The sequence below is a fragment of the Rhipicephalus sanguineus genome, chromosome 5, assembly GCF_013339695.2.
Source record: "Rhipicephalus sanguineus isolate Rsan-2018 chromosome 5, BIME_Rsan_1.4, whole genome shotgun sequence".
In the NCBI taxonomy this organism is placed as follows: domain Eukaryota; kingdom Metazoa; phylum Arthropoda; class Arachnida; order Ixodida; family Ixodidae; genus Rhipicephalus; species Rhipicephalus sanguineus.
Window position 1 is genome coordinate 9,950,668 of NC_051180.1, and position 24,000 is coordinate 9,974,667.

At 48.5% G+C, this 24,000-nt stretch overlaps 1 protein-coding gene across 5 annotated transcripts in view; it reads left to right on the forward strand.

Moving 5' to 3' along the window:
- LOC119393186 (CUGBP Elav-like family member 3-B) overlaps positions 1–24,000 on the forward strand; it is an 886,629-nt gene that overhangs the window by 672,474 nt on the left and 190,155 nt on the right. For all 5 annotated transcript variants that reach the window (XR_005183869.1, XR_007416317.1, XR_007416316.1 and 2 more), the window contains one exon: positions 8,636–8,684. Coding sequence is in view for 1 of the 5 variants with exons in the window: in XM_037660028.1 (XP_037515956.1) it covers positions 8,636–8,684 (49 nt within the window). In the remaining 4 variants the exon portion in view is untranslated. The remainder of the gene's footprint in view (positions 1–8,635; positions 8,685–24,000) is intronic.

Consider the following 24,000-nt stretch of genomic DNA (forward strand, 5'->3'; position numbering starts at 1 on the left):
CCGAAGGCGGTTCCATGTGAACAACCAGTTGTAGAATATAACTTGTATGTGTTATTTTGTATTTTCGCATGTGTGTCTAATGGTCACTTTCGACGCGTCAGCATAAAAATCTCTGCGTGCTGACAGATCTGTGCTCCCATCGTTTACTCCCACAATGTGCGACCACCTGTCGAATCAGTGACTCCGAGGACCAAGCATCGCTGGGCGAACCTGTCATGGCCACTCCGCTCTATCAGCATCGGTATGTGGCGTTCCTCACAAAGGGAATCGCTGCGTGCGAAGAGTATTTATTTCTGAAGTAGGCATCTCCGACGTCAGAACACGACCTCCAGTCTGCGAGGATTGATCGCTGGCCAGAGATTAGCTTTTAGATTTTCGGGTATTTGGCGCAAATACAACACTTGCCATTCGCTTGAGCTTAGACTCTGCTTCGTTGCTACCGCATTAAATGCCCTATGCCATAATTGGCGTTACCTCATTTGTCTGAGGAGGGAGGCCACACAGTCTTTAAGTGAACCAGCGCACTTTTTACTTTACACATTTCACTGGCATATTCATTTGCTTTCTACATTTTGAAAAGAGCTTGCTCCCCTCTTTCTCGGTCAGTCTCCTTGATAACGCGTGCGGCTTCACTCAAAACACACCCTCCGTGGTTTTAGTGATAACTTTAAAATTAATAACTTGCGACTTTTCCTTCACGTGTATTTATTGTAGAGGGAGGGGGGGGTGAGGCAGTGGTTAGATAAACGTAGTGAGAGTGCTTATTTATAGAAAGGCGGAGATGTTGGAGTTTGCCTGCTCTGGCCGACTACTATTCCAGATTAACAGCAGTTGTTTCAAAGCCTGCCGTACCTCTGATGTTGACATTGGCGGACATTATTCTCATTAATATACTGTTATGAGTTTAAGCTTGAATAATATATGCGAAGTTATTGTGCGGAAACGGCAAAATATTTGCCGTTCTGAAAATAATACCATGCATTAATGTAATAAAGTTTAAAATATGTGTATATTACGGCTCTATCGGTATTGAAAACGTATGCTGGGGGATGCACATAGTTTTTTTCCCTTCGTTGTGTGGTGTTAAAGCGTGTATGTGCCAAGAACGCTCGGTAACGTTCGTGTTCACGCTTTCCTTCGAGAATTGGACATTTTTACGAGCACTGCCGTGTATATGCTTGTTTGTAGTCCGTAAACCTGCTTCGTTGAAGCAGGTCTGTAATGATTTCATGAGGAATTCGAGCTGGACCGCGCTAGCGAGCTGCCGCGCTCAGAGTGGCAACGACCGAATGGCCACGGAGCACGTGCTTTCGCCGGCGGCCTTGCCACCACCAAGCGAACCCGACGTTAAAGGCGGCGGTTCGAGAAAGCCTGATTATAGACTCAGCTGGCGTTGACGCGTCTTGAAAAATGAGGCTGCGATAGCGCGCGGGGCTCCTCGTCGTCGGCTGTCCCCGGCAAGGCGTTTTCGCCGCAGGCTCCGGAGCGTTAGGACAAGCCCCTCCTGCAAGGGCGGCGCCGGCGCGCGCATGCGGAAGGAGAGAGCGGGGAACCGAGGTGCGGCGCACCTCCTCGAAGCCACCGCGCTGGGCCTGTCTTGCGCCCGGACACGGTGATTAGCCCGCCGCCGCTTGCCTCCCTCTCCCCTCTCTCGCCCTCTGTGTACTTGCAGTGCTCCAGCCTAAAGGGCAGCAGGGCGCATGTTTAGCTCCCGCACAGTTCCTCAGCTTCGAAGCGCCCAAAATGAACCGAGACAAAATTATTCACGCTTTGGCTGGGCGCGTTCTTTTAGTACTGCGACCTACGATTGGTTTCTCTTGAGTCAATTTTTGCTCTTGATTCATACAGTGTTGGAAAAGCGCTTTGATTGCGCTTTCTACGTTTTTCTTAGCGAAAGATAATGCTTGTGAGGGCAGGCTCAGGGTGCGCGACATTAGCCGTACTCTGCGCCTTATTTAACCGCTGGTGAAAGGCTTCTTGTGCATCTCTACACAATTCTCTCTTTATCGTAGTGACTTAGCGCTCATCTTGCCGGTTTCATTGCCTGTCTGCACGCCATTAATCAGTCAGTCATCATGATTAATCAGCTTACCTTAGTCAATTAAATTGAAAATGGAAACTCCGCTGTATCTCCGTCTTGTTATGAGCAGCAGGGAGTTGAATTTCTTGGTCCAGCATCTCAATGCTTTCCTGTGTGTTGTGTTCGTGCGGAAGCATTCAGTGTCCCCGCGAGCTCGTTCGATGTGACTCCTTCGTAATATTATTTTGGATGTCGTTTCCAGGATAAAGTTGGATCTGTCTGGGACCGCGTCGTCTAAATATAACCCACGTTGTTCGAAAGAAGACGCTGTTTATCACCGTCGTTCCAATTTAGTGAAGACCCGATCCATTTCTTCGCCTAACATCGTTTCGGGCTTCCATTTTCCGGTTGGTTCCCGCTCACTCATCATGCAGCGCAAGAGCGGCATCTCGCAGCACGAGCGCGGCTGCGTATGGCACTCGGACGCCTGTAACCCCATTCTGCCCTGAGGGGTCGGCGTTCATTCCATTTGCCGACACGCCGGCTAAGCAGAATGCATGTGCCGGCGGCGTATTCCATTAGCGCCTTCGGCCTCGCCGTCTTGGTTTTTTTCTGAGCGTCACCTTAATTCCTTCGCAGACCAGGCCTGATTGAAACAGCGCGCGTGGGCTTTCCGAGGGAAGCTGCTAGAGGTGCCGCGCTCACTTCGGCTGCCGGACGCAATGTCGTCGGCGGGCTAACCGGCCACGACAGCCGCAGACTGAACGCCGCAATGGCTGCCACCAAGATGCGTCTCCGATGGCCCGCGGCGAAGCTCCCATTGGCCGCCGCATTATCCAATCAAAGCTCGTCGCAAACTCTGCGCGTTGCTCGCTTGCCCGACGCCGCCGTCATGTCAACATTCATAACGGCGCGCGCTGTGCACGCGAGCTTGCTAGCCCGGTCGGCTGGTCCGCTTATCAGCTCGTGTCGACGAAGATGGCAGTGCGGAGGGCAGCTTAGCTAGACAGCCCGAGGCCCTCTCGCGTGCCTGATGTCTTACTCTCTGTTTGTGCGCCTCGGGACAAACGCAGTCCGACCGATTAAAGGGCTTAAACTCGTGTTTGCGCCCCAAGAGAGCTGCCCCTTCGAGCTGGCACGCGTGCATCGGGTTGTCCTAATTGCACGGCCGCTGGGCTGTCTCTTCTATTGCGGATAGTGTCGGCTGAACGGAAGACAAAAGGAAGAAGCATCCAGAGTGCGGTGCTGCATTAAAGCGGCCTTCTTCTTTCACGCTCGCTGCTCCCAGCGAGTTTGCTCCGGTGTCTGCGACGCCCGAGAGTTTAATTGCGAAGTCGAATCCGAGAGAGCGCCTTCGGCCAGGCCAAGATACCAGCGGACGTTGTGCAAAGAACCGGTCGTCTTTCCCCTCTCATTCTGCGCGCTGGGTATTAGCGCTGCGTAGCGGACCGTGAACTGCGCGCTCTCTGTGGACCGCGCGCTTGCCGGCCCAGGGATTTGGAAGGAAAAAAATATAGCGCGGACAGGGATTCCTTCCTCAGCAGCCATAGCCCAGCCAAGAAGCAGTGTCGCGGAGCAGCATCGTAGGCCCTTGGCGCTTCGTTTTCCAAACTCGTGAAAGAAAGTTTGTTGGTGCCGCTTGGCTGCTGGCGAATCGACACCGTCGCAGGAGGCAGCTCGCCTTCTCCGTGGGGCCGGCATTCCTCGGCTGCACACCTGTATTTAGCCGAGTGCCTGAGAACGCTGGCAACTGCATCCTGCTTTCTCTAGATGTCTGTGTTTGCGGAACAAAGTCTGGCTCGAGTAATCTCTTGCGGAAGCCTTTCTCTGCAGTTTGTTTTGATGATATCGATCGTCTATTAATATTTCAATTGATTGACATTCACCGCTTTGCCCATTACTCGATATCGATGAAGGGTTTTCGCCTTTTATTTAAGTAAACGACAATTTTGACGGTTACTCTCAGAAAAGCTGAAACACAGTTTGTAAGTTCATGTAGGACCCCATTTCTTCGCTTGGCTGATGTAGCAGGCTTAATTTTTAATTGAGGCGTTGGGGCAGCCGAGGCGATCTTGTTTAGAATGTTGCTGCAGTTCCTGGAGCAGAGCCTGGAACTGGGAATAGGTCAAAACTCGCCTCCGAAAACTTTGTTTGTTTGTTTTTCGCGGGCGATGGCATCGCGGAACCCCATTTGAGAACCACTAGTGTGTAGAATCGCAAACAGACAAATTACAAGGCGCACTTCGTCTGTCTGTTTTCGCTACTACACACCCACATCTACTGAAGCAGAGGGGAGTTTGGAAAGCTCTGAAATGTAAAACGTCTTGAGTGCACATTACGCGCGTCTTTTGTACTGGATAACGAATATTTTTCGGCCTTGAGGGCGCGTTCCTACATCAGTGCTTGTCGTTAATCGATTTGCTTATATTTGTAAGCTAATGCTGCAACTTTTACTGAACGTACAGTGGGACGCATTGTGTGGCCGTCTCCATATCAGTCCAAGAACGTCATTATCAGGACGAGTCGCTTGAATTCTTTCTGCAGTATAGTGCGAGACATACAATCGCTGCTGCTGCACACCTCTGCTATACGAGAGCTTCCTGGTTGTCACCATAACGCCCTGTCGTGTGCTGTGAGCTCGTGTAGGCACCCTTTCAAGAACGCATGCACTTTGCGGCTGTAGGGTATATATCTGGTAAAAAAACGGTCTTCTGGCTATTTGTTTTCATTGTCCAGCGCGTTCAAACTCTTAGCGATACCGCCTGCTTCCAAACTGAGTCCGTGTAAGTCATATTGAAAGGTTGCAGCGCAAGCACGGTAGTGCTGAAGGAAAGACGTAAAAGCGAGGAACGAGGAGGAGCGCTCGTGTCGTCCCTGTTTGCTTTCCGTTCCTCGCTTTTACGCTTTTCCTTCAGCAGTACCGTGCTTGCGCTGCAACCTTTCAATATGCACTTTAACCAACTAGCCCAAATAGCCGTTCTTCTTCCGTATAAGTCAGCGCGTCTACATGATGATGCCACAGGATTGGCTGTTTTATATATTTACGGTATACGCCTACGTACTTTACACATTGTGGACAATACCTTCTCAGCGACCAAAATTAATGCGGGTAGTCCTGTTAAAATAAACAACGAGAGGAAACTCGTGATGCTATCGACCCCGCGCACGCAGTTCTTCCAATGGAAGCAGTCGGCCGCGATAGTGCCATCATCAACGCGAACTGCGCCGTCACCTCAGTTGACATTCAGCGCGAATGAGTCAACGTAAAAATGAGAATTCGAAAATAAACTGCTCTAGCATCCCGAGTTCTTTTTTGTTAAAGATTCGCTGTTTATGAGAAATTGTTCGATCGCAGGTGGCACCACCAATGCAGGGCTGTAAAGATGAGCTCGCTGGAAATTACGACGGGCACACGCCGTTCGGTGTATTGAGTGCCGCGCAGGACGGGGCGAAAAATCGATTGCTGTTTGCGCTGAACTAAAACCCCCACTGACAGGCGGTTTTCCTTTCTTGCTCTTATCACTTGCATACTGAATAAGCTCGGCCGTCACGTCCATAACGTGCATTAAATTATCGTGCACGCCTCTCGCTGAGTGGGCCCGCAGCGGAACGTAGCGTGGCTGTCTAAATAGAACGGTGCATTATTGCCGATGCTGCAGCTGTCGCCTCCACCTTAGAAGAGGTCGAATTTGCAAACTATCGTCGCACAAACCTGGGTACTTATTTGCGAGGGACTTCTCCAACGCATGTCTGGGTACCGTGATTGGCTGCTGCTGCGCTCCCAACAGCGACGAAATTTGCTTGTCCGTTTAGATAAACACGGGAATTTCGCTTCTCGTTTTTGATTGGCTGAGCGAAGCTGAAGCTTTCGCTGCACTGCGCGGCTTTAGCGCACAGCAGACGCTGAAGAAACGAGAAGGTATAAAAACTTGTTGAAAGGGGCGCGATGTAAGAAAGCGGCTGGAAGAAAGGAATGAAAGAAAGTAGGAAAAGCGGCACGGACAGCAAACGTGCGTTCCCGCTATCTCGGGGACGCAACACTCCGGAAACGGAAGCGACGCTCTATTTCCGGCGGCTGAGAGACCCGAAGACGTGGCGGGCGAGTTATTCGCCATATTAGGACCAAGAGAGAGAGAGAAAAAAAGGAACGCGTTCGAGGGTAAAGGAGGGAGACAGAAGGACTGGACCGACGAAAGGAAGACTGAGCAGTTAAGAAAAGCCCGAGCATTTTAGTCCTCACCGTGGAAGAAAAAAATTGGTGCTGCCGACTGCTGCCGTCGCCATGCTAGAAGCAGAAGGTCTCGTTTCCTCGCTGATGACGAGTGCTTCTTCTTCGCCGTGTGCTTGCGAGGATGGCGCTCGTGCCACGAGTGCGGCGAAATTGATTCAGCGCTGCCCCTTCATCTTGTAAATCTACTCAGGCAAATCACCTTACGTTACGGGCATTCGGCGGTACACTAATGGCCGGCGATATATTTCGTGCCGCAAGCGGTTACCTCCTCCTTCATAATCTCGCATATCACGTGACACGAAAGTCGTCAGGCCATTTGAAGAACACCGTGAAAAATGCGAGGTCGCGTACAGTCGCGCTCAATATGCCACACGGGAGCGCGTGGTCTCGCGGTTCAAACATAGCAGATGGCTTCAACGTGTTTTTATTTCCACAACTAAATGATATTTTCTTATTTGGGATCATCCCCAAATGAGAAAACCGCCTCTAGTTATGACAGTGAAGGCTAGTAGAAACCATGTGCAGTCTTTGAACTCATTAGCAAAGTGAGGTATTGGGCTAGTTGATTTTGCATGATTAAAATACTGCGCTACAGTTACTGGGACAAAAGAAGTTGGGGAGGACGCGCGTTACGAAGCGGACACGACACCACTTTGAACGCTCGATGCCACGCGGTCCCGTGTTGCAAGTCACATTGAGCGCGACCGTTCGTCGCGCCGCAACACGTGCGAGCGGCATTCCAGATCACAGTCGCAGCCTTTGAACATGTTATAATTGATGGTGTTTTACGTGCCAAAACCTTTATATGATTATGACGCACACATAAGGGGGAGACTCGGGATTGATTTCTTAGGTTCTTTAATGTGAACCTAAATCTAAGCACGCGCGAGTTCTTTCCATTTTGCCCCTATCAAACCCACCGAAGTACGGCCGCCGTAGACGGGGGTCCAGCCCGCACCTTCGACGCCCGCTAATATGCTCGCGCCGCCTACTCCGAACTGCGGTTTTTCTACAAATCGAGGTACAGATATAAGGGCTTGCTGGTTGGACATGTTTATGCTAACAGCTTTTTAAACCTCGTATTTTAAATGATCGATGTTGCGTATCAAACTTGATAAAAGTATTTAAGATATGAGTATTTGATAAGAGAGTATCCACGTTTTATTTTCGCACTATCACTTTTAAATAATGTACAACACCGCCGAGTTATGCCAACAGGTGCGGCGCAAAATACAAAACGCATTCGTTATTCAAACGAGTCTTTGGACTTCGCTTCAACCAGCGGGGGACGAAACTGTGCCCACGAAAGCAGCACGAGTGAATTATATTTATTGACGATATAAAGCTACAATTTTCTTCGAAGGAAGAGGTGTTTTGTTGTTTTTTTTTTCTGTAAGAAATGTTGTCCCTATTGTATGAATTCCTGGCTGTCGATGAAGTACCAGCAACGACTTAAAATCTATATCACAGGACTTGTCTCGGAAAGTGTGCTATGGTTGCTAAATATTTCTTGCCATTGCAAGAAGACGTCGTGCTGCCTTGATATCGGGGGAAAACACGACTGACGTCAGTAGGAGGTTAGGAAATTTAAAGACTTGTTACTGCACGGTGTTTATGCAGTATAATGTTAATAATACTTTAGTGAACTGAAAAATGAATGTTTATAGTATAAATCGCAGGCACCGGTGTTACCTACAAGGTATGGCGAAAAATTGCTGGTCCATGGCGAGCAGAAAACGTTCAAAGCATGGCAGCGCGCGCATTAGTACAATTTTTGGAGAAATCAAAAGCATTGCAAATATTTCAAATCACGTAAAAATTATTGTTCGCGTGGATATTATTAACAGGTATTCTTGGCTACCTGTTTCCTGTATTTTCATGTTTGTGCAGAATTTTTTCCCGCGAACATGAGTGTTGCATGCAGTTACAGTGTGACAATTAATGGGCAATTTGTATGTGCCTAATTATCTGCCGTGTGATCGTCCTGGCGAAACTACATTTTAGGTGTGCACATTTCGTTTGAGCGAACTGTTATGCTGTGTGAACTCTCCTGTTGCGTGGACATTTTTATTGCAGTACTGAGAGTGAGTATGTGTGAGTGTTAGCTTACTTGTATTGCTTTGTGATTGTTGACGACATTACAATGACAGCTACTGTGTACGAGAAGAGGAGTAGCCGGAGTCACACATAGACGCAAAGATCTCCTTAACCACGTTTATTTAACAAAAAGAAAAGATCTGGCACGTATCCACGAGATTAAGAGTACCGGCTAAAGCTCTGATGTAAAAATACGAACAAGCGTCATAGAATCCAACAAAGCTATACATAGTAGCAGCCAGTCGTCGTAATTTCGTGACTTAATTTTATCCTTTTTCTTCCTGCAGATGAACCGTCCAATTCAAGTGAAGCCGGCCGATAGCGAAAACAGAGGAGGTAAGTTACTGGTGATTTTCGTCATTCAATGTCGTAGTTTACTCGATCAACAGAACGTAAAAGGAAGAAGCATTCAATTGCCGCCATTCCTTCTTTGCGCGGCTGTACATTTGTCCAAGCACCAAGCCAGCGCAGGTGCATATGTATTTACTTATTACTGCATGAAGTGCATCCGTCAAGCATTAAAATTAAAAAAAAAAAACAGATATGGCGGACGTGTTAAAATGAATCCGCACACTGCTTGATATTCGAATATCCCCAACAACGATTCCGGAAAAATAAAACCACTGACCGTTAAGTTAGAAATGAGTAGGCGGATGTTGTCGAGCGCAGTTTCATGCGAGTTATCATCCTATATAGTGGGCAGAACCTTCAAGGAAGGTGAGGGTGCGCCCTCACCACGTATGCCAGTTGCGACCTTAAGAGAGGTGTGAGAGTTGCAGAGAGAGAGAGAGAGAGCGCAGACACATCTACATTGAGAGAGAGAGAGAAGCTTTTACTGGAAAAACAAACATAATTATTTAGCTTTGGAGAGGCGCCGTTAGTCCAGAATGCCTTGCTAACACGGACGTGGATGCATTGAATCTCAGCGGCCATCTTTTCCTCCAGAACTCGGTGGTGGCATTGCGCGAAAGCATACTACTTTGTAGAATAGTCCGCAGTGGACATATGGAGTGCTGGGTGATTCTCCAATCAGGTTCGATTGGAACGGCGACGTTCTTACGTCCCTAGTATACACGTGACTCGCATGCCCAGTACGTCCTTCGTCAGACAGTGCTCGCATCGTGAAAAGAAAAGCCACGCACTTCCTCGTTTCAAACGCTTAACGACGTTTCCTGGCTGTGGAAAAAAAGCGAGAGGATGGGAGGGAAAGGCGCAGTGCCGAGACGCACGGCGAGCGGGTGTCGATCGAGGGTATTCTCCCTACAGCGAGCGACGCCCTTGTAGAAACTCGGCAGGCGATGCGACGAATCCTGACATGAATAGGCATAAACGAACCTCGCCCCACGGCGACGGAGGGCCTGAAGGGCTGCCAAGTGCGAAGAGTCACGACGTTCGAGCCTTGCCGATATCGAATAAATGACAGAAAGGCGACGCAAAAGGGCGAGATACAGGCGGGCGCATACAGAAAAGCGGAGGGTCGTGCCGTGCGTGCATGGCAGTGTGTCTCGCCGTGCATATTCAATATCGGCTCTCCTCGGCAGGATGGCGCGGTTCGAATAAAGAGAGGGATTCGAAGGGGCCAGCAGCAGGCGGGCTCCGAAAACGGCGGCGGCGAAATTCGGTTTTCCACGCAGTGCTCTCCATGGAGTGTCGCCGCGGCCGTCTTGGTATGCCGCGCGAGCGACCGGCGCCGGACCCATATCGAACCGAGATGGCGCAGGCACCGCTCGGCTCTACTTTATTTTTTGCTTTCGGCCCTGCTTGCACTCGCAGAAGACAAAACGGTGCACGCACGACCGGCAGGCGCGGCTCCCCTTCTAGGCAGGCTGCTTTGTATGAAGACGGCGGCACGGGCGCCGTATATCAGGCCGCTGCAGTGCGGCCGCCCTTTGTGCGGAGGAAAAGCGCCTGTGTGTGCGTGCGTGCACGTGCGTGTGCGTGGCCTGCCCGTGAGACGGGAGACTGTGCGCTCTCATTTGCATCAGAGGTCTCAGCTCTCTGTCGCGCCACTAGCCGGACTCGTTTGTTTCGACGATATTGTAAATCTGCGACAGTTGCTTTCGTGGACGACACCATAACGTGATTCAACGCAGCCTTGATGTACTACGTGATAGACTGCGATGACGCACAACGTACGTAAACCCTCCGCTTTGAGAAAATGCCTGTTCCTGGTCGTCCTAATGGCTGATAGTCCACGTTGGTTATCGCCGAGTGTGCTCGTTCTGACCTCAATAGAGAGCATCCTTCCAGGCCGCCATAGGCCAGCTGGAAAACCCCCAACCTACAGAAATAAAAATGCTTAGACACTGCCCTACCTACCGACAGCGGTGTGAGTCGCAGTAAAGGCGTTGCTACGTCACCTTTAACGACATATTGCGACTATGCATTAAATAGTGTGCTAGTCGGACATTGCCATAGTCATAATGACTCTGTCCCCGAAACACTCCCCGAATTTTAAATGCGAAGCATTTCTTAGCGAACCTCTGGCACTTTGAGCGTTTCTATCTACGCATCTATCTATCTATCTATCTATCTATCTATCTATCTATCTAGCCGCCTACGTCTGGGTGCTCTCATGATCGCCTCCTTAACTTGGTGTAGACCAAAATTTGCATGGGAGGGTAAGAGGATTTGACGAATATGATTGCAGGGTCATGACATGAATAACGTTAAAATCCTGTCGCGTACATCGTCAAACCCTTTCCACTAGACACGTGCGGCACATACCCGTTTACCACGGGCCGCGGTGTACGGGTATGCGCCACAGGTGATTGACAGTTTATATCTACCCAGGAACGGCGAGAACAGACATAGGTAACTTAAATGCTAGAGCGTTAAGAAAAACCAACATCGGCAGCGTTGACTCAACGAATGGAAAGAATGAAAATTAGGATCCCAGCATGAATCGAACCCAAGCATTCTGCGTGGCAATCAGGTATTCTACCATTGAGCCACGCCATGTCTATAAACTGGTTTGGAAAAAGAGCATACGCAGGCGAAATATCGGTGCAACGTCAATTGTGGTTGTGGTGCTGGCTATCTAATTTTACAAGAAAGCAATAAACACTACATGATACTCCGACGATCTGTACTCCTACGATACAGGCGTCATATCAGATTAACATCTGTAGTTCCAGAGTTGGCTCCGCTTTTATAGCAGTCTAATAAACATTACGTTTCTATTCCTATGATTCAGCAAGCTATATTGAAGCATTGCTCGACCCCGGAGGAATACATTAACGAAAGTTACGTATGATATTCACATCATCGCACCGTAAAGTACACTTAGTCCGCCAGAACGACGCAGTGTCCTCTTCATTTCATACGAGGCTGGGCGATGGCCTCATGCTGACAGAGAATGATGCCAGATTGATTGACAGCCGCTTTGTAGACTAGGCTACGTAGGCCACATACGCCCAGGTAGTCTACGAATATGACAAACACCATCCACTGATGTTGGTCTACGTAGCACTATCCAGGCACCAGCCTCGACGGCCTATGCCTCACCAACGCGAAGGGTGGCTTCAGGTTCCGACATGTCGCCGGCTCTGTCGACAGACAATTTGTCAACGAAATGACCGAGGCCTCCACGACTTCCAACAGCTCTACTATACCACATACTTCAGTACACATGGACCCCTCGTCACCACGATCAGGACCAGATCCTATAACAAGTCACGACCAGCTGCTGGTGCTCACTGATCACGTTGATGATGCCCTTGTTCAAGAACTGTCAAGAACTTCTTGCACACATGCACACGGGTTCGTGAAACGTGCGTGCGTTCTCGGGACACGTATAAGCACTACATATCAGCTTACCGCTTCTGGTGTACGTAATACCCACGTTGCCATTGGCAGCGTTACCCAACCGTAAACAACTGGTTATATAACACATATGTCGCTCTTCATCATATATAAGTGTGCGTATAAAATATATACAAATATTTAGCGTCATTTTGTAACGTGTCGCTCAGTAAAAAAAGTTACGCCACAGTCACCTACTCGCCGCATGCTTCGCATAACATCGACTCCCATGGTACGTGGGATCTGCCGAATTTTTTTCAATTTACGCGTGTATATATACACGCCCACATACATATACACGCATGAACATACATAAAGGGTGGTTGAACCCCCTTCCCGAAAAAAGTTGCTGGCTACGCCCTTGGCAGACAGGTAAACTGTGAAACACTGCGTTCCCACGCGCACGTGCCAGACTCTCAGGTATAGCTGTGCAAACACAAGCGGAAGTATGCCAGAGTACCTTCAGTATGCGCTTTCGACGTACGCGGGCAGTAATACGAAAAGGATAGCATGACATATGTAATCTTTCGTTGACGCTCTCAGGACATTGTCATAGCTCATGTCATTTTCCGGTTCACCGGACTGTCCTCAAGCCTCCAAAACAACACATGGCTGTTACTTTCGCATTCCTTGCACACAGTTGTGTGTGCTTTTATGCGTGCAATATATCTATGCCGCCCCTTTAATATGGACCTGGTTGCAGCAACAAGCATCCGTCGCGCTGATTGCTGGGGCCTCAGTCATGGCTTTCCGAGCAGGGCCGTTTGTCAAGTTTCTGCTCATCGCGTAGAGATGGACGCCCGCGGGGATAAGCCCCTGGATCCGCAGCCCATCTTAGTCAGCCGGAGATTAAAAGTTGCGCCAGACTAATCCCGCCCCCTGGGATGAGCGCTGTGGCATCCTCGCGTGGTCTTTTCTCTGAGCCCAGTTTCTGCTCTCGTGCGCACGCTTTGTATTCATTACGGGACCGGCTAATCAAGCGCCCGTATACTCGCGAAGGTTGAAGATTCAGCTTGGACGGTTACGACGGCGGCGGCGGGCACTCCTCAAAAGAGAAATCAATTACTCGAAGGCCTCGCGCCCTGGACTTGCTGGCACTTATTTGACCGAGGGCCAGCTTTGATTTTACATACACCGGGAGGTCGTGCCCCTTTCGCTGACATTCGGGGCTCCATGCTTTCGTGGCGCACCTTTACAGGCGAAAGGCAGCAAATGTGGGTAGGGGGACCTAGACATACCTTCAGTGAAGGAAGTTGAAAGCGTCGCGGATATTAGTCGTTCGGTTGCTGTTCCGCTATCGTACCCTTAATGAAGGCTGCATTACCTCTCATTCACTAAACTCACGACGTTTGTGTGGAATTAGTCTCAACGTCAAATGCTGACCGTGCCTCGGATCAAAAAGGCATTTGCAGCTTAGGCGGGGCATTGTATTGCCTCCCGTATTGCAGGCTGCAAATGTATGGTCTTGATTCGTGCCCTTTCATACGCTACTGCCTGTTCGAGTCGTTAGTTTTGGATCATTCCAGAGATTAGGCGATTCTGTTGCACTGTATCGTTCACTCGTGCTCCTTTCTTGGTCGTGTGCTTGCAGCCCCATGCCGTGTGGGGTGCTTTAATATCCCCTATTATTACGAGCTTACGGCCTTTAGTTAGTATTCTGGCTTCCGTGATGAAGTTCTCAAAATCAGATAGCTGATCCCTAGGTGAACTATATAAGGACAGTACGTGTACACTTTGGTGTGTCTTTCTCTGAGGTAGCACTTCCTTCGGGTGTGTCCTATACGGCTGTTTCCATGATTGCACGATGCTGCGTGCTGGGATTTCTCTTCGTTAGGATGACTGTTTTCTGTGATCCGGTATGCGTATCGTATCCCTGTATGCAGAGATAGGTACGTCTAATAAGTTTCTTGGATGGCGATGATGAATCTTTTTCAAGATTCTCGGTAACAGCTTTCTCTATACCTTCTTTGCTCTCCTGTTCTACTTATTTCTGTTTCATGAAAAGCATATGCCAACCACCTTACGGGTTATCTGCTTTGGCCGTATTTGCTATGCGACGCAAGAAAGGCGACCTTTAGCGAAGGGCGACCGTCGAGGGGAGAGGAAAGGCTTCGGGATCGATCTGAGATAGCAGTAAACGGCCACCTCTCTCTCTCTCTCTCTCATTCGCTATTTTTTTTTTTTAAGAGAGCTCGATGTACTGTGCTGTGTCCTCCTAGAACCGTACAGGGGATACATTCACTACTTTTTTCTGCGAACCGTGAAAAGAACACAAAACTGCACATGAGTCAATCGGTGATAGCGAACATGATTCGCTCTACCTGTCCTGCAAATAATAGCATTTCTGACGTACAAAAAAGGGTTCACTAATCGGGATTTGGAGATGAAATTGTATAGAGGCGCTCTACTGTAAGGGGCCCGCATCAACCTTCCACACTGCTGCACAGTTCTATCCCGAAGGTGTGTAGACACAGTAAGACGACCTTTGAGACAGGGGAAGGAAAGAGCCAGCTGCAAACAAAAGAAGAAGAAAAAAAAAGTGAAACCATAATATGGCATAGGAGGGCGTTTCTGCTCTTGCATCTCTCACCCTGGGCGATGGAAGAAGCAGCCGAGTGCCGCTCCGATCACGTTTTGTCCGCAGCGGCTCGCTGCTTCTCTGGCTTTTCCTTATCGCGTTCCAACAGGAGCCAACGCGCCGGGTTCGCCAGGCTCACTGCGCCGGCTTGGCTTGATTCCACGTGGCGTCACTGTCCGGGCGTGCGCCCCCTGTATGCGGGCACGTGAACGACGGTAGTGGTGTTGAAATCGGGTAATTTGACCGAAGAAAAAGAAACATCAGCACGAGAAAGATTTTACGATGGGTGCTTATTGTGTACGTGGGAGCGAAAGATTGAGCTGGAGAAAGCCTTTCTTTTTTCCGCGCCTTTCATGTCATCGCCGCATATCTAGGATAGCAGAGAACTGAACCGACTGCTGCGATATTCCCCGAGCAGAGCGTTTCTTTTTCCCCTCGGAAATAAACTAACGGTGCAAATTAGGATCTACAATTTAGACGAGGTTCGACGCTTCAAATCGAGCGGTTAATTTCAAGTGCTTTTTTTTGTTTTGTTTTAAGATGATCTTAGAAGTCTTTTTTTGTTCTTTTTCTTCTTTAAGACGACGCGCTGGGTGAGGGAATCGCAGCGGCACTTCTAATTTCAGTCTGCGCCTTTTTCATCGTTTAAACTTCTTCCTTTTTGTTAAGCGCTCTCTAATGCGAAATTATTCCCGTTTATTTGATGCTCGAATGCATTAGCACATTCGTAGTACAGGCATAGCCTTGGTACAAAAATCGTTCTGAGAAGGCGCGCAGGAAATGTGGGAATTGAAAACACTACTTTTCGCTCGCCTGGCTCATGTAACCCAATATATGACTCTATAAAATATATAACATTGGAATGAAGGCGCTGTATTACTGCTCTTTTGACATTCTCGGTGAGAAATATTCTTACTGAAAGGGCCGTCGAAGTGCCAAGGGAATTGATAGCATACGGAGGTTATCGACGAGTGTGAGGAGGAGATTGTCGTGACGTCTGAAAGCGTCACCCCGATGCTGTGCTACGGGAGTGAGAGAGAAGCAAGTGCAGGCAGGCAGGCTCACCAGACGCACGTCCGGTTTGCTACCCTGCACTGGGGGAGAGAGATAAAGGGGGAGGGGAAGTAGAGACAGAGAGGGATGGACAGAATCACGTGCGCGCTTGGGGGAGCACATCCAGTCTACAGGCGATCACTCGGACCTGATGATTTTAGGCATTTCGGTAGCGCTTTAGTTGCCTTCTGCGCCTTCGAGGCACATGTCCATGGTCCGAAAATTTTGGCTACAGAAAATGGCTTTGAGTCCAGTTGGGTCAGGAGCACCCGGAGAGGTGTAAGACACTTCTGCATGACACCCATGTAGAGGTGTCCACCATTCCGATGCGTAACGAGCGCGCCTTTGTGAACGCAACACCTATCCGAAGGCGGCTTAATAACGTCGCATTGGAGCGGGAAATTTGCGATGGTAGTTGTAGCTTCAGCAAAGTATCAAGATCAGGTAGATGACACGTTTGGAAGCTAGGATACGCCCAAAAAGTGTGCGTAAGATTCTGATCCAGCAAATAAAGTTGTCTTGCCGCATCAGTAAACTGGCTGTATAATTGTATGCAGGTACCCATATATACACAGAACGAAGCAAAGAAAGCTGTTTGCTAAGTTGCACGTTAATCGTATAAGAAGTTTCAATGATGACGCTGTGTCGGCTAACATATGTTCGCAATGGTAGTATAATCATAACCAATTCTTGAGAAAACACAAATGGTGAGCACAGTACTCGCGGATTGAAATAGGACAATTTAGGGTTAAGTAATGCACATACTTTCGTCACCACCGTCTTGAGTTCGGGTGATATCGGCGTAATTTTGACTCGGAACGTGTAGATCAGAGCCAATATTATCACTAGAGGCCAGATTCGTCGCGACATGACGTTGTTATCTTGAGAAATTGCGAATACTAGTCGTTATAGTATTCCATGCCAAATGATCCAGCGTTTTTCCGACCATCAAAAATATGACTGAAAAAAATTTCCACGTTTTTCTTGAAGTTCGAAACTCGTTCTGCTAGTTTGTTTCTGTTGCTAAATATTTTCCCGCCTATTTGTGAGAGTCTGTAGTTTTGCGCCGACTGAGCTAAAGGGCATCAAACAACAATTTTTTTCAAAGCACGTTGATGGGATGCACTCAATAAAATGGTATTTCCGGTAAGCTAATGAAGTGATGTAACTGTAAAAATAATGACTTATTTATGTATATCGATTCTTCGAGGGCTTTTCGCACGAGCAAATTTGAATAAACTTGCAAAGTTTGATATTTTTTTCCAGGAACAAGGCAAACTCAAAGGGTAGAAATAAGTTATATACTGGCGGCCTGTTCGACATACTACAAACTAAAAATAATTTAGTCGCTGAAGGTGTAGCAGACCGTCTGAAAAAAAAAGTTGCGAATTTAACTTGTTTTGAAAAAAGCTCTGTATTCAGCGTCAAAAAAATTGCCTTGGTGGTCGGAATAAAAATATGCACGATACTTCACTTGAAAGCTCTATGTATTAGCTGAACATAGGCAAAGTCACAAAAGGGTATTTTTTTTTTTTAACTTGAGAAATATTTTTTTGAAATTTTGTATCTCCACCAGCTTTTCGCCGACGTAACTCAAGCGGCATGAAGCACTCGCAACAGCAATCTTCAGCCTATGCCCACTGACTTGGGATGCAGACGTCAAACATGGTGCTGTCTATAAAGCAACCCCATTTCCTTTTCCATTACTTTATAGACAGCACCATGTTTGACGTCTGGATCGCAGGTCAGTGGCCATGGGCTGAAGATTGCCGTTGCGAGTGCTTCATGCCGCTTGAGTTACGTCGGCGAAAAGCTGGTGGAGATGCAAAATTAAAAAAAAAATATTTCCCAAGTTAAAAAAAAAATACCCTTTTGTAACTTTGCCTATGTTCAGCTAATAGAGCTTTCAAGTGAAGTATCGTGCATATCTTTATTCCGACCACCAAGGCAAGTTTTTTGACGCTGAATACAGAGCTTTTCTTAAAAAAAAAGTGAAATTCGCAATTGTTTTTTTTTTTTCAGACGATCTGCTACACCTTCAGCGACTAAATTATTTTTTCTTTTGTAGTATGTCGAACAGGCCGCCAGCATATGATTCATTTCTACCCTTTGAGTTTGCCTTGTTCCTGGAAAAAAATGTCAAAATTTGCAACATTATTCAATTTTGCTCGTGCGAAAAGCCCTCGAAGAATCGGTATACATAAATAAGTCACTATTTTTACAGTTACATCACTTCATTAGCTTGCCAGAAATGCCATTTTATCGAGCGCATCTCATAAACGTCTTTGGGAAAAAAATTGTTGTTTGATTCTCTTTAGCTTAGTCGACGCAAAACTATACTCTCACAAATAGGGGAGGGGGGGGGGGATTTTTTGCAACAGAAATAAACGAGCAGAGCGAATTTCGAACTTCAAGAAAAACGCGGAAATTTTTTTTCAGCCATGTTTGTGATGGTCGGAAAAACGCTGGATAATTTGGCATGGAATGACCCTATACTAAAAAACTTGATGTCTCATTTGAATCTGCGAGTATACTGTACAAGCGTCAGCGCGAGACTACCTCCTCATACGTCCCTTCAATAATTTCATGGTACGAATGCTCAAAGCAGAAAGGATGCGCCAATTATTGTCACAAAGCAGCAAAGGATGCGTAAATGCGCGTTATAAAGGCGAAAAACCTATATGCTATATATAGCTCATAAGTAAAAAAAAATATTCTGTGTCCCGCGTAGACAGAACGAATGGTACCAAAAGTCACGTGTGGCACATGCCCGCATTCCCCGGGTGAGAGAGAGAGAGAGAGAAATAAACGTTCATTTGCAAAACAGCGTTGCGAGCGATGCTCGGTATCACCCTAAGGTGGGAGGGCTCCCTAGTCCAGGAACCCTCTGGCTTCGACTACCCTCTTGGCCCTGATGACAAGTTGTCTCTGGTCTTCCAGGTCCTCGAGGGCGAGCTTGGCCTCCCACGTTTCGGTTAGGAGGTCGACGTTCGTATTTGGTGCTTGATTCACGTCCTTCTCCGGTTGCCTATCGCGGTTTGCATGACACGGGCATTCCAGGAGCAAATGTGCCAGGGTGTCCGGTACGCTGCAGAGCGAGCACATGAAGCTGTGTTTCGTTGGGTAGAGGCCATGGAGTTTCTTAAAATTAACTAGAGGGGACTCTGGCGCTCTGATCGTTCAGCCACCATGGGAATGATGGGTAGTACACGGATGTGCCTAGTCTTCGTACTTGCGGGCTTCGAACGCGCTTGTGGCTTTGTTTATTGCTGTGTTTTGGTTTTTTTTCGGATAAAAGAATGGATCGTTGGGAACTTCGTGACCAGATTTGAATTCGTGAGCCTAAAAAAGTAAGAGTGGTGAAGTGGAACTGCTGACTTTTACTGAACTTCGTTTTGCGACAAAGCGGATGCAGGCGACGCGGAGCCAAACGGATCCGAAAGAACGAAGTTTAGACAAATCCGTGTACAACCCATCATTCCCATGCTGGCTGAAGCACCATGCGTTGCAGCTCCCATAGACACTAGCGCCAGAGTTCCGTCTAGTAAGTATTGTAGGAAACTCTATGGTAGAGGCGGTTCATTAATGTTCCATGTGTGCGTGTGTGTGTTGCTTTGCAGGCTTCTGATGATCACGCTTTCTTCTTTAGTCAGTTTTGGATGTGGTGTAGGGTACACCCGTCGCTGCAGTCTGCAGTGTTGAAGTAGCGACGAATAGGTGTTCTGTACAGCCTCCGTCTCTTCAACCACGGGTCGGGTATCCTGCGGGTCCAGGACAGCCCGGCTGACGCGCTCGCGGGCAGCGGCATGGGCCGCTTCATTTCCCTGTAGACCCTCGCGTCCTGGCACCCATATTACGTAGGTGTATCGGAGTGGAGTGCTTCGCCGTTTTATGACGTTAAGTGCATCGGCTGACATGCGGCCCTTCACATAATTCCTGGAAGCTGCTTGCAAGTCGGTGAAGATCACCGCGGCGTCTGTACATGTGGTTGTGGCGAGAGCGATTGCCGCTTCTTTTGCTGTTTCTGAGTTGCGTGCCTCGACCGTGGCCGACGCTAACTCTCGGCCTCGAGAGTCTACCACACTGACAGCGTACGCGTTTCTACGCGGATACTTGATCGCATCAGAATTAAATTAATGATGAATAAATTGTGAGTTAAAGTGAATTAATGTAGCAAGTGTATGCCAAGTGATTAGAAGTGATCATGAAGTGCATAAGATGAACCGAATGGTAATTAAGGCGAGCTAAAAGGACTCAAAGGTGAATTCAGGTGGATTAGGTGTGAACCACGGGAAATAAAACCTCATTAAAGGAGTATCAAATCTGAATTAACAGGGATTGAAGTGTTAAAGTCAATTAAAGGTGACGTAAATGTTGTCAATAAACGGCGAGTGCGCAAATTCGTCTGTGCTCTCCTTAGCGTTAGTTGATGGGACAGTCAATTCGTGTAGTTCGGAAAAACAGCGGCGTCTTCTTCCCGCGAACAGGAAGCCGCGTCTACGTGATGCATTTGTGCGTGTTCGTGACGCGTGGATGTCCGCCGTATCCAGCGCTTGTCCAAAGGGATGCGCGATTGTGACGCTCAAGCAGAAAGGGGCGGAGCTTCGTGCAATAACAGAGGCAGCAGCGGCGCGACATCCTGCATGTGTGCTCGAGTGCACCGAAGTCCCGGCGAGGTGTCTTAGCGTGCGAGGAAGAGGAGGGATGCTTCTCGTACTTATGTGGGCACGCGTGCGGCGCCTTCCTCTCCGAGAGAAGGCTCCATTTGGGCATCCGGTCCGCGTGATTAGCACGTATATTGAAAGAGAAAAGCGGCCCCGGATTATTCGGCGCTCTTCTTCCTCCCTCGTGGCCCCCTCCGAGTTATCCTCGTCACGGCCCGCCTGGCGCGATGCCGGCCCACGTCGGCGATGGCGCTGTCCAGTCGGTCGTGCCTCGCCGTTGGAAGTCGCAGGGGGCCGAGCCGCACTCGCTATGCGGCTCGGCGGAGATTGTATGCAGCGCTGTCTATAGTATACGGAGAAAGTGCGGTCGCAAAATACAAAATTTCTGCAACATGACGCTTGCTACAAGTCTTAACATTACATGTACGCGCATCTTTTTCATTTCATTTATTTATTACTTCCTTTATTATTAGCTCAGCCGCTAATGCGCAATAACGTTGCTGAGTCTGTCACGAGTGGCGTTTACACGAAGACAACCGGCGCATCGAATCGACATTCTAGCGCATCGCACCCACGTAAAAGGCGTCACGCGCTAGTTAATGCGTTAGACGGACAGGGTTTGAGATGACAAACGCGCATTCACAATATGCATGTGTACGCATATCTCTTCCACTCAGTGGCGAAACGCACTCGGCGAAAGCAGGTTGCGGCTTGTTTAGGATTCGAGGAGGTGCGCCGCGTGTGAGTGCTTTCTCACAGTATGCCCATGATGCACTACGGAATGCGATACGCTGCGGTGACGTTCATGTAAACGCGTTTAATATAGCAAGAGTTGAGAGCGAGACAGCTGGCCGATGTTTCTTTTTTTTTCTTTTTCTTTGCTGCTTCCTCACAAAGTATTTCTGTTCCTTTTCAAGTAGTAGTTTCATTGCCAGGACTCATTCGTTACTCCCAGTTTGTGATAGCCATTCGACCTGTTCGTCTATGTCGAGTGGATATCGTAATAGAGGGCCTTCTCTCCCTTTCCAGCCATTTCCGTTCACCTTATTCTGCGTCAAGGAACGTCTTGCTTATTCAGCACACAAACGCGTACTGCCGGCTGTGGGGCACGTTTTCTTTTCTGTCGTGGAAGCACGCATTACGTTGCGACATCTGAAATGATCGTTGCGAAAGATTGCCCTCCGACGAGTGCGCCTCGAGTGCTGCACGCAAATCGTGCCACGGGTTCGCAAGGCCAACGTAGACGTGCCGCGGAAAAGAAGCCGTATCATTTCCGCGATCCGGTTCCTTGGGTCGCCAGCCACTCTCGATTGTTCGGCGCTTTGCTAGAGCTCCTTCAGTAAGTACGACGGCGTGGAACGCAATATTGGCGGCAGCCCTATATCTGCGTACGATGCCCTTTGACGCCCTGCGCTGCTCACGGTCGCTCGCCATTGGTACTAAATGTCCCCCACTCGCCGTCGAGGAAGATAGGGTTGTATACAGGCAGATATAGCTTTGCGAAACTTACTGTCGGTGGCTTTTCCCGAGCCCTTCAGGGGAGATCAATCTATCGGCGAATTGCTTAATTGCCTCCGTTTCTATGGCGCTGCGTTAACGAGAAGAGGGAGGACGATTCAGCGTCGGGATCAGGGAGACAGCGGCCTCCTCACTACGCTTGTCTTTTTCAATTGCCGCGCCCTGCATTTTAGAATGATGATGCACTAAACGTCGCGAGCGTATATGTGTACGCTGCGGTCGACGTCGACTTCCTTGAAAAACAATCTGTTCAGGCCTTACTGAAATGGGGTTAAGCGGCATTTACGTAGTATATATAGATGCACTTTCTGGCCAGATTAGCGTTAGGGTACATTTCGTTGGGTTCTCTCTTTTCGTTACTATCCGCCACACACGACCACCCGAGCATAGTGATAACGTAGACAAACCGCTGCTCAAAATACGCCTGGACGAAACGCTAAAGGGAAATTAGCATAGAATGATCGAAAACCATCGGGAAATCCGACCCCCCCCCCTTTTATTTTATTTTTTTTTAGTCAGTACCGTATGATGAAACACGCAATGATGACCGAGAAACCTCGGGATAAATTAACTGTTATGGTTAGTCGAAAGAATGTCTTGTCCAGTTTTAATGAGAAAATTCGTAAATAGGGGGTGGGCGCTCGAGCCGACGTTTCGACAAGTGGAGTTGTCTTCTTCGAGGCTAGAAATCCAGCCTTGAAGAAGACAAGTCTACTTGTCGAAACGTCGGCTCAAGCACCCACCCCCTGTTTCCAGATTTTCTTCATCGCAAGCTTCCGTCTTCCCAAAAGGAGTTGTTTCTGGGCTAGTTGGCGCGTACGCTGCTGAGGTACAGACGACTGAGGCGCAAAATACAGATGGCGCTTCTCTGTCTTCTCTTCTGCTTCTCCATTTTCAAGAAATGCATTTTGCGCCTCAGTCGTCTGTACCTCAGCAGCGTCCCATCTTCCCCCTCCCTCCCGTTTTTTGGTTGTCCAGTTTTAGTATGTCGCACATCTTGTGGGCTAAGCTTTCGTGCTGCCCGTCTACATTGTGTCAAGCTGACTCGTACGTTCGTGTCCTTTTCAATTTTCCGGAAAATGTACGCCATCGCTCACGCGCTTGTTTAGTTGTATACGACGGTCCGTTGGCAAAAGTGCCGTCATATAAGCGATGCTACTTTCAAATTTAAAACGATGCGAAACATGTCGTGCGTCGTCGCGAACGTTCAATTGGCGAGTTATGCTGCGCTGAAGAGTATATATGTATATACAACATTTAGTTCGCCTGTAAGCTTACTAACTTTCTGAATGTTCCGCATTTATTGCGAGACTAAGAAGCAGTGCTCCTAGGATGCGAGTGAAGCAGCTTCGCAATGGTTTATCGGTCCACCAACCGAATAAAGAAATGCCGTAATGGCACTGCGAAAGCGCGTGTATATCGGATTGAATTAACCGCGTGTGTTCGCCAGCATGGTCTGTAAAATAAGCGTTCTTTACCCGTGCGGTCGTTCTCTTCCCATATTTTGTTCCTTCGCACATATAAAACGCACGCTCACACACGGTACGCGGGAGTTTATAGAAGAATGCGCCAACCGCTCGCCGCGTTTGGCCTGCACCCGATAACCACCGTGCTAAGATTGCGCGAAAGAAAGTACGGGCAAAACAACTACCATAAAGAACGCAGGATAAAAAACGCCACACAAGCGTGCTGGGCCATCGGTTCAAGCTCTCTGGAAAAGAACTTCCTGTCACGCCCAGAGTTGCGGGCCACGCCCGCGTCTGGCTAATTGCGGTGCGCGCGTGCGATAAGTGAAATGAGCGCCCCCGCGCCTCGGTCGTCCGCCTGCCCCAGCCAGCGGTCAAACAAGGACCACGGCTTGGCTTGGCCTGCTTTGGCTAAAGTAGCCTGTTCAGTCGTGCTGCGTCTATATAATTGTAAACTGATCATTAGTGCTAGGTCATATTACTTTCACAGTTCTAGCTAATCGAATGGCACATTATCGGTGATATAAATATTGGACGTATAAACTTCGGTCACAGACAAATAACTGCGA